This window comes from Rhinatrema bivittatum, chromosome 3 (genome assembly GCF_901001135.1).
Source record: "Rhinatrema bivittatum chromosome 3, aRhiBiv1.1, whole genome shotgun sequence".
Classification (NCBI taxonomy): Eukaryota; Metazoa; Chordata; class Amphibia; order Gymnophiona; family Rhinatrematidae; genus Rhinatrema; species Rhinatrema bivittatum.
Genome location: NC_042617.1, coordinates 103,876,857 through 103,897,075, shown reverse-complemented (window position 1 = coordinate 103,897,075; position 20,219 = coordinate 103,876,857). Strand labels below are relative to the sequence as shown.

General features: G+C 44.8%; 1 protein-coding gene across 1 annotated transcript in view; it reads right to left on the bottom strand.

The window, feature by feature from the left end:
• Nucleotides 1-269: 269 nt before the first annotated feature.
• Nucleotides 270-20,219, bottom strand: part of ISM1 (isthmin 1) — a 199,932-nt gene continuing 179,982 nt past the window's right edge. The window contains exons 5-6 of the mRNA XM_029593554.1: nucleotides 18,656-18,745; nucleotides 270-1,864 (exon numbers count right to left, since the gene is read on the bottom strand). Coding sequence (XP_029449414.1) covers nucleotides 1,347-1,864; nucleotides 18,656-18,745 — 608 coding nt within the window. The 3' untranslated portion in view covers nucleotides 270-1,346. The remainder of the gene's footprint in view (nucleotides 1,865-18,655; nucleotides 18,746-20,219) is intronic.

The following is a 20,219-nucleotide window of genomic DNA, read 5'->3' as shown; positions in this document are numbered from 1 at the left end:
TCATAGCACCTTAATTAACTTATTCTTGTTGCTGTTATGTTGACCTAGAATAGGTATTTACTATTGTAAGAAACTAGATAATGCATGAATATGACCTAGACTATGTATTCGATGTTTGTATTGACCCAGAATATGCATGCTGACCTAGAATGGGAATGTTGGCCCAGAAGCCGAATGATGATTCTGTAAACCGCTGTGATTTTATCTTGGAATGGCGGTATATAAAACACCCAAATAAATAGATAAATAAATAACTAAAAACAGTTTTGCAAAGGTAATATTTTGGTTATGGTTTTATTAATAGATTTTATTTTTTTTATTTTTGTGGAAATCTGCAAGCACAGCTCCCCTTAAGAACGATCTCTTTACTTGCATAAAAATCCCAGCCTACAGAAGTAGACCACATTAAAATATCCAATGTATGAGTCAACTACAGCTTAATAAATACTTTACAAAAATAATGCAGTTTCATAAACATCAAGAAAAAAAGATCACCCCATCCCTCTTTCCCTCTTTAAACAATAACTTTTTTCTGTATAATACTCTACATTTGGTTCATGCTGAAAAAAAAATTGTAAATAAGGAGGCACAGCATAATGTATGCAAGTAAACTATATCAAAAATCTTCACTATATTTTCCCTTAAAAAATAAAAAAGTGCCATTTTATTTTCTTTATGGTTTGAGTCCCTGAAATTAAGTCCCATATGGAGAGAGAACCTGAACAACATGGTTTACCCTCAACATGTAGTCCTTTTATATAAAATTTAAAAAAAACAAAACAAAAAAAACTTTGGAATTTCATATTCTAATTTGACTCCAAATGATTAGGACATAACTGTTACAACTCAGCCCACGAATATGAGTCCCAGCCAGAGACTGAACAAGGTGCCAAGTGACAAAAGGAGAGCTTCTCACTATACTGCACTGTCTTAAACACTGTGTTCAAAACTCTGCTCGCGCTCTACCTGTCTCCCTTCCAGATGTGACCAAGCACTGTCAAGAATCCTTGTGTTTAAGTCACATTTATGTTAAATAAGTTACAAATAAAATGCTGTCTATAATGAGTGTGTATAAATACACACAAACTGAACTTTCCCTTCTTTGTCCCCCTTATGTATAACAGATCAGAATGTGGTATAGATTTTAGCCTAGATGAGCTTTATGTTTGTAAGGTATATGGAAGAGAGTGTGTGTGTGTATATACATTTATACACACACACACCTGGACACATTCGAGTAAATAACCTCTTAAGACCTGTTTCTAACATGTCATGCAGCAAACCTTTTTATTTTGTGTCACAAAATGGGAAACCAATATCCATGGAATCTGGGAATTGTCTGATGGTCAGTACTCCCTTGCTTCTTGAAACTGCTTGTAATAATCCTCTTCTGAAGGGTTTTCAGTACATTTCTGCCCATTGTTAGGAGGCCGGGCCTCATTGTACCTGCTCCAATCCCCTTTGCATATTATCCAGGGCAGAATGTCCACTTTGTAATGAAGCTCTGCTGAGAACTCGATGCTTATCAGGTTGGGTGTTCCTGCCCCTTTGCCTCTTGTGATAAGCTGCATGTTGTCATCATAGCAACAATGCTGTGCGGCCAATGTTGTGCTCTCCAAGGAAAGCATGGACCTAATGCAGTATCTTGCAGTAGGTTTGTAGATCTCCAGTTTTTCCTTCGGGCCACTAGCATCTTTCCACCGAAAGTCTTTCCTTTTAACCCGGTCATAAAGTTCAGCAGTGCTGTAGGCCACTTCCATGGGATAGGAGCAGGGGCAGCTGGGAAGGTCATTGGCTACTTTGTGCATATACTTCTTCAAGAATTCACTTTTGCAATTCATCCACCTTTCGCAGCTGTCAGTATCTGAAGAGGAAAGTGATAAAATGTCAGAGAATACATCCATTGCCGTTACATCAATGTATTAACCTCACTGAGTAGGTTCGGTTAGAGAAGACACTTGGTCCTGATGCACTTGTTGAATCTGTAAATTGTAAACTCCAACTCCAATGTGATGGTCCTTAGATCTCACATTAAGATGGCAGCCACAATATTAAAACATTCTATCGGTACACAGATGCATGGATACTGAATGCGATGATAATTCCTCAAGAACTATATTCATGAAAATTCTCTTAACATCTCGGAGGAGAAAGGAAGGGAGGGAGGAAAAGAGGAAATATAGATCCTGACTAAACTGGCACTTTAGCCAGACAAACCCTGAGGGGCGGATTTTCAGAGCCCTGCTCGCGTAAATCCGCCCAAAACCTGGCGGATTTACGCGAGCAGGGCCCTGCGCGCCGGTAAGCCTATTTTACATAGGCCTACCGGCGCGCGCAGACCCCGGGACTCGCGTACGTCCCGGGGTTTTCGGAGGGGGGCGTGTCGGGGGCGTGTCGGGGGGGCGGGCCCGGTCGTCGCGGCGTTTCGGGGGCGTGTCGGCAGCGTTTTGGGGGCGGGTACGGGGGCGTGGCTACGGCCCGGGTCGGTCCGGGGGCGTGGCCGCGCCCTCCGTACCCGCCCCCAGGTCGCGGCCCGGCGCGCAGCAGGCCCGCTGGCGCGCGGGGATTTACGTCTCCCTCCGGGAGGCGTAAATCCCCCGACAAAGGTAAGGGGGGGGTGTAGACAGGGCCGGGTGGGTGGGTTAGGTAGGGGAAGGGAGGGTAAGGTGAGGGGAGGGCAAAGGAAAGTTCCCTCCGAGGCCGCTCCTGGACCTCAAAGTGACAAGAGAAATTGCTGAATACTAAACCAAGAAACTTTAATGTGGCAGCCTGTTCATTCTGGGTCTAAGGGTAGCAGCTCACTGTCTTGTAAGTTATATATTTTCCTGGTCTGTTTTGGTCAAATCAAAACAGAAGACCAAAGAGATATTTTTCTTACGAGTTTAATGAACAGGACTAGATACCTTAGCCCATTCGGTGTTTTTCTAGCACATAATTCCCCCTGCATGTATGACCTACTCCATGCCTAGCAGAATTTGCTATGTGAGCAGGAGGTATTGGGATATATGGAGAGTAATTTTAACCTGCCGTTTACTTGCATGCTTTACAATATAAACACACAGATTGCCCCCTTCCCACTCCAAAAACACATGCTCTTGCCAAGAGAAGGCACACAGTACCAGACACTTGTTAGCATTAGGCTAGAAAAGAAGTCAAAGTCTACCACAACACAACCACAACAAATAAATATCCACATTTAATAAGTTTATTTCAAGGTAACTGGAAATATAGTCTGAATTGATTTCTGCAATAATTCTGGAAAATTCTGAACCACATCTTCAAAGGCCCTTGTTAATCTCCTATAGTGGTCTAGGATTATGAAGCAAAAGGCTTGGGACATGGGATCAAGAGCATGTCCCGTCCCCCCCCCCCCCTTCCCTTGCTTTCTATGACTGAATAACTGAATGTCACTACATGCCTCTGGGATCCAATTGAGAAAAAGGTGCTTTTCTTAATTCGATAACTCTGGTTGATAAACAAAAAAATACCCAACCTCTTCCCCAAAACAAAACAAACCCAGTAAACCCTGCCCACCTCCAAAAGAAAAAAAAATGCCCCGATAACTAGCTCAGTACATTAATCAGGTGGCAGTGCTGAGAACTACCAAGTGCCAGATCTGTATCCCATTCATGCTCCTCAGGCTAGGCCTGGAGATGCTACAGAGGGGAAGAGGTCTCTGGCTCTGCACAGCAGTAACAACTAGTGCAGGCCTTCCCAAGCCTGGACTTAGTTTCTCTACCTATTTTATAAACATATGCATTACATGCAAAAAAAATATATATACAGTGTTTTATACACAGAGGCAGGTATATTTTAAAATATGCACGTGCACTCCAAATAATTTTGCCGATACCTCCGCCAGTTCACCTAGACCCTCGTGTATTTCACCCTGAACTCCCTCCAGTTCACCCAGACCTCCCACCCAAGAATAGCAGACAACAGAGACGTCAGATTTCACTTGCCCAATCAGTTAACAGGTGCAAAATTGTACGAATAAGCTGCTTAATGTATTCGTGTAAGTCTCTGATGAAATAGCAACTTCTGCCCGTACTTCCTGAAAGTACTTCTGGAATGCCCCTAGACTGCTGCATTTTTACATCAGTAAATATGTGCACGAAACTGAAAATACACACGGACATTTGCTGTTTATAAAACAGCATACACACAGATACAGGCTACTTATGTGGGTAATGTGCTAATTTTCCACACATAAACCCTTTGAATAATTACCTAATAATGTTGATTATACTGGAAGGATTTCAGACTTGCCCTGGCTTTTCCTAGGTTGCTGCTGCTCAGTAATTAACACAGCAGTCCAAGCAACAAAATGAAAGGCTCCTCCTGCCATTTTTCTCTTTTCCTGGGGTGGGAGGGTATAATATACGCGAATGGAAATAACTCGCCATGGAATATAAAGACATGGCAACTATACGCTTGTTTTCACGAAATGACAGGCAACATGCTCACAGGAAATCCCGGGATCCTTATTACTGACTGAAGAAGCATCTCTTTGTAATTAGACGACTTGTATACTCTGACCACTGTCAAAAAGGAATTACACAGCTTCTGCACCAATGCCCATATTTAGCTTACACAAGATCAATACATATACTTAGCTTAACTATACAGTGAAGAAAAAAAAATTATAAACTAACAATTATTGATAGTCTGGTGCCAAAGATATTTTTAGCAGATGAACAACTAGAAGTGATGAGATGATGTTCTTGCACACGAGATATACAAATAGCGAGAATTAATTTTTATTTCAAGGACATTTCTTTTAAGTCTGCTTGGACTAAGCCTGCATGCCCGGAGTTTGGAACCAAAAATCAGAAACGCATGTTTGACAGGAGGCTGTATTGTGCCTACCCGCAGGTATATGCTCTGCCAGCTGATTCAAACCAAGGCAACAATGATGGTACTATAGTGTAGAAGGAAAGTGAGCCAACAGATGGACTAAGCACATGTGTCCCGCAGACGGAATGGAAGCAATCCTTTAATAAATCTGAATCCTATGGATAGTTATGGCAGAGATTAAAAGAAATATACAGATAGTTTCCACACAATACTCCTCCAATACAACCTACGCAACACTAAATCTCATGTGACAGTTTAGTATTTTGCCATTGCTATTCCAATAAATTACCTGAGAAAATCTATCATACTTACAATCAAGGATACTGACATATGGTTAAATCTCAACAGCCAGAATAACCCATTATACCCATTCCCTATTAGTAAGAGAAGATCTTCCCTTTCTTTTCTTTCCCTCCCTGATGTAAGAGAAAATATAACACTCTTATCCTCATAGCTTGCTTATGATAAGTTCACTCATTTTCTGATGTAGCACTATACTTCCAAGCATGCTCCAGGCAGCTCCACCTCCACAGTTTGTTTTCCTTGAATCTTAGTCACCTCAAATCTGTGAGGAAAGGAGGAGAATATTCTTTAAAGTTGTAATTAATTGGAAAAAAGCAGAACTATCTATGACCTTAATTATCAGCGGGGCTGGATTTAAGATTGTGGCGTCCACAGGCAGAGTACCACAGTGCTACTCCCTTTGAAGCTGCGCCAGAAGATGGCCCTACAGAAAGCAAAAAGGCAGGCTCCTTTTTGGCCTAGATATTTGGTGCCTTTAAAATCTGGCACCCTATGCAGTTGCTTATATTGTCTAATCCTAAATACAGTCCTGATGATCAGACATGGGTACAACTACACACTCACCTTCTAGCTACTATAAAAGAGGTAAAGTAATGTTTCGAATGGCTTAAATTCTTTTTTTTAAGTAATATACACAGTAACATATAGTAACATAATAATGGCAGCAGAAAAGAACCAAATGGCCCATCTAGTCTGCCCAGCGAGCTTCTTATGGTATTATCTACTGCGCCATGTAGGTCACCCCTAGGTTTCTCTTAAGGGCAGTCCATGCAATTATCCCCAATCCTTATGATAAGGGTAGTAATATTTACAATCAAAAACCAAGCAACTGTCAAACTCATAAAAAATTATTGCTAGCAACATTTTTACCGGGTGAGGAGCCTTCTTGAAAATTCTGGCAATGCTCGACTTGCTTTGCTTTGGGCTTAGCCATAGAAGCAGCCCTGTGCTTCTTCCCTTATGTCTGTATATCAGGTCCCCAGTCAGTAAATGTCAGGGCCTGTGTTGGTTGCTATCTGAATCCGATTCCCCTTCCCCCACCCTGCAGTGAAAGAGTGCGATGTTGCAATTGCATAAAAAATCAGGTATTATTGCTTGAGGGTAGTAACCCCATGCTTCTGCTAAGGGTAGTGACTATCGCACCGAGCGCTTCCTCTAGCTTTTAGGGACTCACAGGGTTTCTCCCATGCCCCTTTGAATTCTTTGACTGTTTTTGTCTACTTTGTGCCTCGGTAAACTAATGGAAGGAAAAAAAGTTTAGAACTTAGAAAAAAACAACATCCCCCAACTCACTAGTTGCATAAGTTTTAAATGACGCAAACTTGACTGGTTAATCAGTAGTTGAAATTATTCAGATTGTGTAAATCTTATATCTTTAATGCACGGGTCTGAAAACATTTTGTATGACTTTTCTTGGATAGAAAAGGGGAAGAGTTAGTTTGTAAGTAGAATAACATACTCGTCCTAGTAATCGTGCTTCTCGTGTCTCGTAGTGCACCCAGCATGTGTAATTAGAACTGTATAATTGTACCTGCTGTGGTATTGCTGCTTACTTTTTTTTCCCCCCACTTAGAGGCAGTGGTGATGATTATATATTCTTTACAACATATTTTAGCTACTGTGCTTAGTTACACTCGCAACATTATATTTTCAGTTACTACCAGAAGACTATAGTTTATATTGTGCCCAAAATGCCCTCACTGCTAATTCTCCTGACAATCAAAAAGTACAACTCCCGACTGAAAACGAAAATCACGGTATTAGAGTTATTTGGCAATCTCTAGCATCCTGAAAGTGTTTCAACACCCCTATAAACACCAAACTACTGAAAATAAAAGAAGAAATTCATGAGAGAAGAAGATTTTTTTTCCACCTAGGACATGCAGGATGAAGTCCTTACATTTGGGACGACATCATCAGATGAAGTCTGGCACAGAATTCTGACTTCGACGTTTCCAGAAACTTTGAACGTGCCCAGCATCCTGTGCCTTCTCACTTCAAGCGGGGTCCCTGCAGTCTCATCTTTTGCGCAGAGCCCACTGGTTGTGGACCTTTTCTCTCTCTCCTTCTTCCCGAGAACTATTTGCTGCCTGGTGGCTGCCTGGTGCACTGGCTGTGGACCATTCAAAGCAGCACTGACCTCATTTTTTCTGACATCAAGTCATTTGATTTTGCTTCATTAATTTATTGATGTGTATGTCACAGAAAGAAGACAGCCAGCGGCTTTGAAAAGTGCTCCCTGCACGAACGGGTCATGCCTATCATGGGTCCCAATGATAGATGTGTCCTTTGCCTGGAGGCCGGCCACGATGCTTGGGGTGTCCACCCTATGCAACTATGACCCCCAAGAGGGTATCTGTTCCTGGCTTGACCTCATGAAAAAGCATTTTGGATATCTTAAGTCCAGCCCATCGGTTTTGGCATCTGAGACACTTGACACTGAGGGACACAGGAGCTGCACTGACTGCTGGCGGTGCATTGGCATTGTGGGGAGGGAGACCATTGGTCAGCAGGCAGGATCAGGGAGACAGTTTGTCATCTGGCTTATCTCACTCAGTTCTGCTTCTTCGGTACCAGCATTGCATAGCTCAGATAATGTGCATTGGGTGAAGGCTAAGAAGCATTCCATTCCATTTATTTTTTTACATACCAGGCACAAACCTGCTCATGGCAGTGTACGATAATACAAAAATACATAATTATAAAATTATACATAAAAATAACCCATTAAATTAAAAGCCCTTTCTATCTCCCCAACTACCACAGACTGCTAGCTTCCAACACATCTCCCACATCCCCAACCGCCATATACTGCCAGCACCCATCACATCCTCCAATCTAACACCCCTTACCTCCAAGCGCCTCCGGCATAGTATCCTACACCAAGCTGCATCCAAGGCAGTGTATAGCACTTCCTGTTCCCTTGAGCTACTCAGACCCTGCAGCTGGGACTTCCTGGGGCCCTGGCTATCACATCCTAACCAGGTATAAAATGAAGCACTCTGCTACCAGCCAGTGCCTCAGCAACAGGTCTCCAGCGCTTGTCATTGGTTCTTGATGCCTTGCCATATTCCTGTATCTCCTGCCTTGCCTTGCTCCTCCATTCCTTTGTCTGTTTTGTCTTTCCCTGGTTTCTCCTGTTTGTCTCCCTCCTATCCTTTTCTCTGTCTCCTGAGTCTTTTCCCTGCTTCCCTATCTCTTTGTTCTGGACAGACTCCCTGGCTCTGACCTTAGCCTGGACCTTGACTCTGCTTCCAGCCGCCTTTACTGACCATTGCTTGGACCTCAATGCCTTATTGCTTCTTAGCCACAAGTCCTGCTGGCCCCCAGAACCCAAAGGCTCAACCTGCGGTGGAGGGTGTTGGTCCAGGTGAACACCCCATGAACTGCGGTCCTTGTCGGTGGGTGTATCTGCTACCACCTGTCAGGGCCTATCGTATCTCCTCAAGGGCTAGGCAGTGCCAACTTGACAACAGCCAAGGGCTAACTTTCTTCTACTAGTAACATCCAACTCAAACAGTTTATGAAAAACCGGTCTTTACTCTTCCATTCTCCATACCAGCTAGTCTAAATTCATACTGTTTAGCCACATGAAAACAGTCAAGTCTTTACTTTTCTCCTAAAGGCTATATAATTTAGCACCATCTTAATATCCAATGCCACTGAAAACATTTTACAATAAGCAATTTTTCGTATTTCTGATTTTGACAGAAACTACAATAAGACACCTTGAGACGAACAATTTACATCCCGAAGTATACCAACATAATCACCTTTGTAAATACTCAGGCCCTACTCCTCAATGATTAAAAAAAATCAGCATCAATTTGAATTTTCTCCTCTCTCTCATAGATAACCAATGTAATCTATAAAGAAGCAAGGTACCACTATATCTTTGAGACTGTCCAAAAATAATTCTTGCACAGCCATATTTTGCATTACTTGTAAATGCAGAACACTTTTCTTGGGAAGGCCTAGATTGCAACAGTACAAGGAGGACAAAATAGCAATTTGCACTACTATCTGAAATGTAGATCTACTCAAGCAAAGGTGAAGATTCTGCACTGTCAGAGTTTTTATATATACACACACACCTCTCCACTAACACTGAAATGTGAGATTCAAAATCAAACAAACCATCTGTCTGACCCCCCCAAATCTCTCATCTTTCCCACAAATCCGGTTTCCATCCCATTAACCTTGAGAACCAATAGAGGGAATCAGTATTATATCTCCATTTATGTTCAAACAATTTTTATTAGATTTTCCAAACAACAAACAAATGTGGAGGAGGGTGGTTTCAGATCCCTCCCCCACCACAATGTTGAACAAATACCACAGTCCCCCCCCCCCCCCCCCCCCCCCCCCCCCCCCCTCTACAGTGTATGAACACCACAATAAGATGGAAAAAAAAGGAGAATGGTCAGTCCAACGAAATAGCAAGGGCCGCCTAGCCCGGTAGGTCCTTCGGCCTGTCACTCGTTCAGCACTAGACTCCGCGCCCTTGGGGACAGTTGTTGAAGATATGGAGTCCAGATAGCGAGGAAGTGTCGTCGTCGCCGAGGGGAGCCACGTGCAGCCATGCCTTCCATCGTCATCAAAGCATGCAGCTGGTTCCTCCAAACCCAGAACGACGGGGCATCTGAGGATCGCCAAACCAGCAATATGGATTTCTTCCCCACTAGGCTCGCTTTCTGCAACAACAGGCGTGAACCCGGATCTCGAACTCGGATTGGGGAGATGCAGCTAAATAAAAACCACATTGGAGAAATCGGTAGCACCACGTCAAGTAAATCTTCCATGTAGGCAATCACCTTACGCCAAAATCTGTGAACTGTGGGGCACGCCCAAAATACGTGGGAAAGAGTGCCCACCGCACCCTGACAACGGGTGCACAGTGGCGATGTGGCAATGGTTAGTTGAAAAGCCACTTGGGGAGACACGTAGGCCCGACTCAAAAACTTAAGCTGCATCTCCCGAAAATATTGATTGGTCGAGATCCTAGTAATACGCCTAAAACACCTACGTAAGATAAGAACTGTTAAGCAAAAATCCCCGTCTCTATTCCATCGAGCCACAAGACAGGCGTGGACGTCCACTTCCGTCAAGCGTCGCAAAGCTCTATGGTAACTGGAAAGGGAGGGAGCGCGAGCACTGGCGAAGTGGAATATGCTGTCCAACGCCTGAAACTGGGTTATACTCTTAGAGGCCTCCGGTAAAGTTTGCATATAGTGGCGCACTTGCAGGTACGGGAAAACCTGATTACCCCCTAAGTGATAAAGGTTCCTAAATTCAGAGAACGGCATAAAGGTCCCCTCCCGAGTCCACAAGTGGCCCACATGAGTGACCCCCTCGTCTTCCCATCTCCGAAACATGACCGATTGAGAGCCCGACGGGAAGTCATCGTTCCCCCGAAGGGGAAGCAGATAAGCACAGAGCGGAGGTATCTGTAATAATTTCGCGAGACGCGCCCAAGTCTGACGCAAGGGTTTAATAAGAGCTGTTTGAGTGAGAAACGAAGGAAGGTGACTGGAGGCAGCCTGCACCACGTAGGAAGGAGTCCGAGGAAACATGAGAGCCTGGTCTACTGATAGCGGAGTATAGTGTGAGGTATTTAAAAGCCAATTACGTAAAAGCCGCATATTACAAGCCAGGTTGTAGCGAGCCAGGTCCGGAACTCCCAGGCCCCCCGACCTCCAGTCATTTTGCAACCACTTTAAGGGAAGACGAGCTCTCCCGCCCTTCCACAAAAAGCGACGCAGCGCGCTGTTCAGCGTTGCAAGGTCGCTCCGTTTGAGCGATAAAGGGAGGTTTTGCAAAAGGTATAGCCATTTGGGCAACAAAATCATCTTAAATAGCGCAACCCGCCCTGCCACCAAAAGCGGCAAAGACCGCCAACGAGCCATGGTCTCCTGAGTCTGACGCAGTACGTGGGGAATATTGGCCTGGTATACATCCTCCGGGTTGACTGGGATATTCACCCCCAAATATCGAAAACAGTCGCCCGCCCATTTTAAAGGGAACGGGTTTGGCCAGGAGTCTCGCAAATCCGGCGGATGGGCCAGTACCGAGGATTTGGATTCGTTCAATTTCAGCCCAGAGAATGCCCCAAAGGACCCAATTAGGCGGAGGAGCGGGGGCAAGGAGGAATGGGGGTTAGTAATAAAAACTAACAAATCGTCCGCAAAGGCAACATATTTAAAGATGCCGGGATCCATACGAACCCCCCGAATCTCCCGGGTGGCAGTTATGGCATGCAATAGAGGTTCCAACTGTAGTAGGAACAATAGGGGGGAAAGAGGACAGCCTTGGCGAGTACCTCGTTCCACGAGGAAGGAATCGGATAGGGCTCCGTTAGCAACAATGCGCGCCTGTGGGGCAGAATAAAGGAGTTGAATAGCCCGGAGAAAGAAACCCTCGAAACCCATACGTCGTAACACGAAGAAAAGGTAACCCCACTCCACCCGGTCAAACGCCTTCTCCGCGTCGAAACTAATGGCCAAGTAAGATTGGGACATCAGCTGGCTCATAGTCATGGCTGCCAGAATTTTGCGGATGTTGGCGAGCGCATATCGCTGACGCATAAAACCAGCCTGGTGGGGCCCAATCAGTGTCGGCAACTGAGACGCCAACCTGTCTGCCAGTATTTTAGCCAGCAGCTTATGATCATAGTTAAGAAGAGAAATAGGGCGGTAGGATTCGGGCATGAGAGGGTCCTTATCAACCTTGGGAATGAGAATAATGTGTGCCAAATTAGAATGAGCGGGAAAGGACCCCTGGAGCACCATCGCCGAGAACATAGAGACCAGGGGCTGAGTCACCTGGTCCACCAGTGATTTGAAGAATTCCGCGGTGAAGCCGTCAGGGCCCGGGGCCTTATAGTTCTTAGAGTGGCGAATGGCAAAGCGCACTTCCGCTTCCGAAATAGGAGCATTTAGCGTGTCTCTCTGGTCTTGTGTTAAACAGGGGAGGGACAGGGACTCACAAAAACTCTGGCAGCTCGCAGGATCCCACCCTCCGGACGCATAGAGCGAGGAGTAATACTCCCGGAACCTCTTAAGAATAGATGGCGTGTCTGTAACCACTGCCGTATTAGACCCACGCACCGCTGGAATAAACCGACTGGACTGGGAAGATTTAATTAGGTTGGACAGCATTTTCCCCGCTTTGTTGCTGTGTTGATACAGTTTGAACTTGTAATAAAGATAGCTTTTTTTTGCTCTTTGATGTATGAGAGAATTAAGAGCGTGTTGAAAAGACATGTAAGAGACTCGTGCTTCCTTTGTGTGCAAACGAGATAGGCGGGCGCGGGCCTGAGTCATCTGGGAACTCAGCGAGAGGATCCGGCGGTCCAAAGCCTTCCGCCTGTGGGCGACGTAGGAAATTATCTCGCCTCGTAGGACCGCCTTCGCAGTGTTCCAGAATAGAATCGGTTGGGAAACGTGGGTCTGGTTGTTTAACACATATTCTTTCCATTTTACCAAGAGAAACTCTTTAAATTTTTCATCTTGGACCAAAAAATATGGATAACGCCAGATTTTGGGGGTAGAAATGGGGGGGGACAACCCCATGTCCAACCACACCGGAGCGTGGTCGGAGATGACAATGTTGTCTATACCCGCATCCAAAACTTGGGAAAAAGCCTGGATACTTACAAGAAAGTAATCAATCCGTGAAAAGGAAGCATGAGCCCTAGAGAGATGGGTGAAATCACGCTCTGTGGGGTGCAAGGTCCTCCATACATCTAATAAGTGGAGTTGTGTTTCCAACATGGATGGACCCTTGCCCCTGCCCCCCTCCCAACTACGGCTGTGGGAGGCGTCCAAGTTCTGGTCCCGGATAGTGTTAAAGTCACCTCCCACAATTAAGATATCCGACAGGTAAGGCAACAAGTGGGAATACAAACTGCGATAAAAGCGAGGGTTATAGACATTCGGGGCGTACACATTACAAAACACCACGGTTTGATTAAACAATGAGGTAACCAAGATTAAATACCGCCCCTGCGGGTCTTTGATTTCCTGGTTTACAGTGATAGGAAGTTGTTTACGTAGCAAAATCGCCACCCCCGCCGACTTAGAGTTCGCTGACGCGTACCGTACATCTCCCACCCAGGTACGCCTAAGCTTCTCATGTTCTCTATCAGTAAGGTGTGTTTCCTGCAAGAATGCCACAGAAGGCGATTGCTTATTCAGGAAGGAAAGCACTTTAGCGCGTTTAATGGGAGAGTTAAGGCTGCAAACATTCCATGACACAAGCCGTGTGGGATTACTCATAACCTATGAAAAAGCCGGACTTAGTGTCACAGATGAGACTGATGCTGGTAGTGGTGACCCTCCCAGCTGAGGCCCCCCCTACCCACCCCCGTTCCCAAACCAAGCGTCCCCTACTTAAACAATCTACGTCTAGCCTGGTCCATTCATCCATCCACTGCTGTCTCATACACTCGCTCACCCTCCCTCCCACCTGTCCCCATCCCCCACTCCCCCCCCCTCCTCCCCCCACCCCCCCTTCTCCCTGAAACTTATTAACTGTTCCGTCCCCCAAACATTCCACCCACCTCTCAGTCAACTGACTAGGTCCTCCGACTAAGGAGGCCATGGGGATCCAGTATTGATGTGTCAAGGACCCCACTCTAAAATAAAACATAACAGATGCGTTAGCAAAAAAAACCCCATAACGGGGTGTGACCCAGTTTCGGGAAGTACAGATAGCTAGCTTTACAAACCAACAAACGGTAAGGTCCCCCCCGCAGGTAGATAGGAGGTCCATTTATTCGGCCACGTGTGGCAAACCTGAGCAATAACCGGGAAGGCAAAGGAAAAAAAAAAAAAAAAAAAAAAAAACTTGGCTGTGATTGCTCTTCCCACCAGTGCACTGTCCCGCGTTGCCTGTTCTCTCTGCGGCACACGCGTTTCCCTCGAAGAGAACAACCAAGTCCCAGGATCTGACCCAAAGGGGTCTGCATCTCCCTGGCAAACCCAACACTGACAGCCCGGATTCAACACTGGGAACAGTCCCGCCGTCAGCTGTCGCCACTCAAAATTGGCAACTCAGTTCAACATTTATATAGAAGGCCTAGAGTAGCGCCAAAAAACACAGTCACAGCGCTTGCAAGAGCACTCACTTGTCCATCTTGTCCATAAAGGCCCGCGCCAGGTCCGGAGACTCAAAAATATGGGACCTGTCCCCCTGCCAGATTCGCAGGCGAGCTGGAAACAATAGGGAGAATTTTACCCCCTTATTGTGCAGGGTGGTGCAGAGGGGGGCAAAGCTTCGTCGGGCGGTTGAAACAGCGGCAGAAAAATCTTGAAAGACCCGTATGGGTTTACCCTGGTACTGCAGGTCGGATTTGTTCCGTGAGGCTCGCCAAATTTCTGCCTTGTGCGCCGAGTTGAGGATCTTGGCTATCACAAGCCTGGGACGCCCCGATCCCGCGCTCCGAGCCCCAAGCCGGTGGGCCCTTTCGACCACGAGCGTGCCCTGCAGGTGAGGGAGGGCCAATTCCTCAGGGAGCCAGTCGGACAGCAAGCGGCAAAGCGACTGATCAGCAATATCCTCGGGGAACCCCATAAAGCGCAGATTGTCCCTACGGGCACGATTTTCAAGTTCGTCTACTTTATTTTGTAGAGCCTGAATGCTCTTATCTCGGGCAGCCATGCTAGTCACGCACGCGGCCGCGCCATCTTCCAGCCCCGAAATGCGTTCCTCTGCCTGTTCAAGCCGGGGCTGCAGAGAAGAAAGGTGCTCCCTCACCTCCCCTAGTTGCTCGGTGATGAGCGCTAGCTTCTCGTCCAGTGCCTCATGAATCACTGCCTTGATGTCTGCTAGTGTGGCCGCCGTTGGGGAGGCAGGGGCTTCAGTCTCGCCGGCAGCCGCCATTTTGGAATTGGGAGCTCTGATTTTTTCCTTCTCCCTCCTGCCGCCCCGCACCGACATCCCCACGCTCGTTCCTTGCAGCGATCGGGTGCCCAACATAAACAGCGTCTCGGGCTGGGTCCCAAACCCCAGGAAACTGGTTAGACGCAGTAAAAATTAGCGCGGTAAGTAGAGTGGGTCCCGGAGCTGGCAAGAACCCGTCTTACCCGCTCAGCACATCACGTGATCCCCTATATCTCCATTTATAAACATCTCCTCCATTTTTCCAACATTCAAATCAACACTATTTAAACCCTCTATAGTAGCCAGAGGATCACGATTCACAGGCCTCAGTAACTGAACATTATCAGCATACAAATAGTCTCTGACTTCCCAATGAGTGCATGAGGATGTTACACAACAGAGACCTTTACAGGATCGCACATAAATTCAGACAATTCACCCCCCACTTCCACAACTGAGATACTTTCAGATACAGTATGAAGGAGGCAATCCAATCAATTACCACTCCCTCCCCACAAATCCCACTTGTTTACATTGTTCTAACAATATCCTATGATTAATCAAATCAAACACACTCAAGTGATCAAGTACAATTAAGAAAAAACAGACTCCCTTTGATCTCTGCAGAGTCTCTATGCTATGGTCTTTTCTGAACTTTGCCTGGCACTGGTCCAGAGCAGCTACTTCCTCCTAATAGGAGGAAATTGTGAAATAACCAATTTCTCGATAACTTTTGCCAGAAAAGACATATTAGCTACAAGATAACTGGCATAAGATGTCACATCTTTAGAAGCAGAGTTGCAATAGTGTTTGAGATCAAATGGCCATTTTGCAAAGATGAATTCACTATTTTGGCAATCGGGGTAACAGATAATAATCAGGCAGGGATTTTACTAGATAAGAGGGCCATAGATCATATAATATCCTGTAGGCCTATTACAGGGCAAAATGGAATTGAGCCCCAAACTCACAAGGCAAAAATCCTCCAATCTCTGCCTATATCTATAATTAATTTAGCCTACCTTCTCTACCCACTGCATAATCATGCCCCCCAAATTCGCCTTCTAAAATCCCATTCTCCACTGATGCATGATGTTGAGACCAAGGACATTCTAGTGACAGCCTTGAATCCTTTAAAGTGTTCCTATAGGGAGAAGAGCTCACTCTCCAAGCATTCCCAGGAATTGTGTCAGCCTTTAAGGATCCAGCTGACAAGTGCTGCCCTCTCTTAGGTCTGGTATGCTAGCAAGGTGAGGTCCAGGTCTCTGCCGCCAACATACCAGTCGGACTCATACTCTGAATACTCCTGGGGGTTACGGTTATAGATCGGAGGGCTTTCTCTGATCAAGAGCAGTCAAACAAGTCTCCCCCCTTTGGACCATTCTCCACAGGAAATAAGGAAATCTTCCCCAGAAGGCCTCTGCACTAATTTTATCAAGAGCATGGCAAACTCCATTCCATTTATGTTGCAGAAGGAGAAAAGTCCAGGACAAAGATGCTCAAGTTTGTGGAACCCCCAAAAGATAACATGGCTGTGCCCATCTACGAGTTCCTTCTGGAGAGACAAATGATAATGCAGGATAGTCCCCTCTCTGTGGCTCCGGATGGCACATGCAATATATCATGTCCACAAAGATCCTGGATTCAAGCAGCAGCAGCTACTCCACCAATCGGTGGTAGTTGAATCCACTCTCAAGACAGCCAGAAGGTAAAGAATCCATTCTTCGGTGTAGCCAGGGGGGAATTCATGTACCATTCCAACAGTGAGTCCCTGGCCCTCACAGCCTGGATGTTGAGAGGGTAGCTCTGCAACCCCTGGATCTTCCTTAGAATGTGCCTTAAATTATTCTGGCTTCCAGGAAGAACTTCATGAGGAAGTCCTGTGGGTTAATGTGGAGGAGGTTCGCCTTTTGGTGTGAGGGAAAGGTCTTAGATCCTCTCTCATGCTTCACACAAAAAATGCTTGATTACCTTCTACATCTTTCCAGGTCAGGTCTTAAGACCAATTCAGTGAAGGTAAGCAATTGGCAGCTACCACTACTATGTAGAAGGTAAATTCATTTCTATACAGCCTTTAGTTGTCTGTTTCATGCATGGCTTGCTTTGCTTGAAGCCTCCCATCAAGATTCCCGCTATGTTATTGGTATTGAATCAGTTGATAAAAGCCTGCTTTTGAGCCTATAGACTCCTGTGAGCTTCCATACTTGACCTGAAAGGCCATTTTTGGTGGTGTTCACTTTGGCATGCAGAGTCAGTTAGTTCTCATACCAAATGTTTTCATAATAGAGAGATTCAGTGCATACTACCTACGTTTCTGCCTAAGGTAGTGTTGGACTTCCATCTTAATCAGTCAATCATCCTGCCAACATTTTCTCCCAGGCCACATGTCCACAGAGGTGAACAAATGCACAATTTGGACTATAATAGAGTCTTGGCCTATCTATAGTAGACTGAAGCCCTAAGAAAGTCCACCCAGCCTATTGTTTCTTTTGACACCAAAAATACTGAAATTGACATTGCCAAGAACACCCTTTCTAATTGGCTAGCAGATTGTATCTCTTTCTGTTTGAATTTGGTGGGTCACACCAAGGCTCATATTGTAATAAGCGTGGTAGCACTGGTAGCCCACCTAAGATATTGCTTGGACAGTGACTCCTGATGCGATAGTAGGTTTGGTCAATCTATCTTAAGAAATCTCTGAGGTATAAAACCAAACTCCATCCTTTCTAGGGTCTGTTATTTTAGTTCCAGGCTGTCCCCTTTAAAAAAAAACAAAAAACAAAACGACAGACAATACAAAAGTGGCCTGTTGACACCAAAACAGTTTCTGCAGACAGCAGAATGGCAGGCCATAGCTAGGGATTCCCCATGTGTGAGGACTACCATTCTGCTATCCTCAGAGTGCAGCGTTGCTTACCTGTAAACAGGTGTTCTCTGAGGACTGCAGGATGTCGGTCCTCATAAAACCCACCCATTTCCCCTTGAAGTTGGCTCTCCAAGTCTAAGCTACCCAAGCCTACGCATGACTTTGTCTTTACTCACTCCTACTCACCCTGGTCAATTCAGTTTATCTCCCACTGCTTAGTAATCCTAGATGCAATTTACAATTCTCTAGACAACAATTGATCACATGTTACATTTTTGACCCTAATCCCTTGCATTTTTTATTTCTGTTATTTGACATGATCTATTTCATAATGTGTTTAAAATGAGTTATATCCCAGTTCTTCATTCCTTGTTCTCTGTAAGACTCACGTTCAAATCATTTCAATGTTGTATGTAAACCGACGTGATTAGTAACATTGTTACTAGAACCTCGGTATATAAAAGTGTTAAATAAATAAATAAAATAAGCTACGTTATGGACTTAAAGGACCCCATTGCAGGAAGATATAGCATGCTATCCATGCCCGATAGGGCATGCTCAAAGTTTTTAGAAACTCTGAAGTCAAATTTTGCTACGGAGTTCCATCTGATAACATGATTCTGTGTGTGAGGACAAACATCTGCTGTCCTTAGAGAACACTTGTTACATTAAGCAACTCTGTTTTCTTATTGCAGCATTCTATACATATTTTATTCTAGTAGTGACATTAATTGTAAGAAATCTTACCAACTCCAAATAGTTTTGTGGCATTGAAGTCTTCACTTCCTGCAAACAGGCTCACTTCCGTGGCAGCAGTTCTGAAGGTATCTTCAATTCCTAAAGTCCAAACACAAACTGCATTGATTAGTACAATACAATCTACAGATATGATCTGTTCAACAGCTAAGATACACAGTGTCTATTGAAAGTCTACACCCTCTTGAACATTTTTCACATTTTGTTGTATCAGTGCATCAGATTTAAATAAGGATATTTTTTCACTCATCAATGAGCCACACTACAACACCTTTCAGGGCCAAAAATATTAGAGGACAAAACATATTTAAAAAACCCTAAAAAATCTGAAATCCAATGACTGGATAAGTCTCCATCCCCTTAGGTCAATATTTGGTAGAAGCATCTTTGGTAGCAATTACAGCTGTAAGTCTGTTGGGATAGGTTTCCACCAATTGTACACACAGATTTTTCAATAACAGACCATTCTTCATTACAAAACGGTTCAAGCTTTGTCAGTTTCCTTGGGAAGTGCTGATGGACAGCAATCTTCAAGATTTTCTATTGGATTGAAGTCAGGCATCTGGGCCACTCCAAGATTTTTACCTTTTTGTTCCTTAGCCAGTCCAGTGTAGCTTTGACTGGGTTTTGGGTTGCTGTCATGCATGTGATCATACACCCGTTTTAGCTTTTTTTTTTTTTGCAGAGGGCTTTGGATCTTCCTTTATTCTTTCCATTCATTGCCCCTTGTATCCTGACTAGAGCCCAGTCCCTGCCAATGAGAATCATTCCCATGCTGCCACTACCATGCTTCACAGTTAGTGTTGTGTTTTGTGTTTGCTCCAAATATAATGCTTTGCATTCAGGCCAAAAAATTCCATTTTGGTTTTGTTAGACCACAAAACTTTTTGCCATATGGTGATAGTACCCCCTGAATGTTTGCATACTTCAAACAGGAGTCAAGGAAGCTTCCTTCTTGCCACCTTATCACACAGGCCAGATTTGTAGAATGCTTGGGATATTATTCCCATGCACATTCTGACCAGTCTTGGCTATGGAAGCCTGTAGCTCTTTCAAAGTTGTCATTGGCATCTTGGTTGCCTCCCTGATCAATCTCCTCCTTGTTTGGACATCCACTTTGTGGGGACACCCTGATCTAGGCAGGGTCTTGGGGATGCAATACACCTTTAACCATGTACTGAAGGATTATTAAGGACTTTGCAATTCTTTTATACTTATCCCTAGATCTGAGCTTTTCTACAACTTAGCTGCAGAGTGCTTTGGACAGCTCCTTTTCATAGCTGGATCTTTGTTCTGAAATGCACTACTCAGAAGGAATGGCTGAATTTATTATCTCATCATGGAATCAGTACTATTTAACAGAGGTGAGGACAATTCACTTGGTATGCACTTTTGAAGGCAATTGGTTACACCCTAGGTTTATATATTTAGGATTGCTACAGGAGTACAAGGCAGGTGAACACTTATCTAATCAAGCTAGTCCATGTTTTTATTTCTACTTCATTTTCTAAGGAATTCTGGAATATATTTTTCACTTGGCAGGAGCTAACACTAT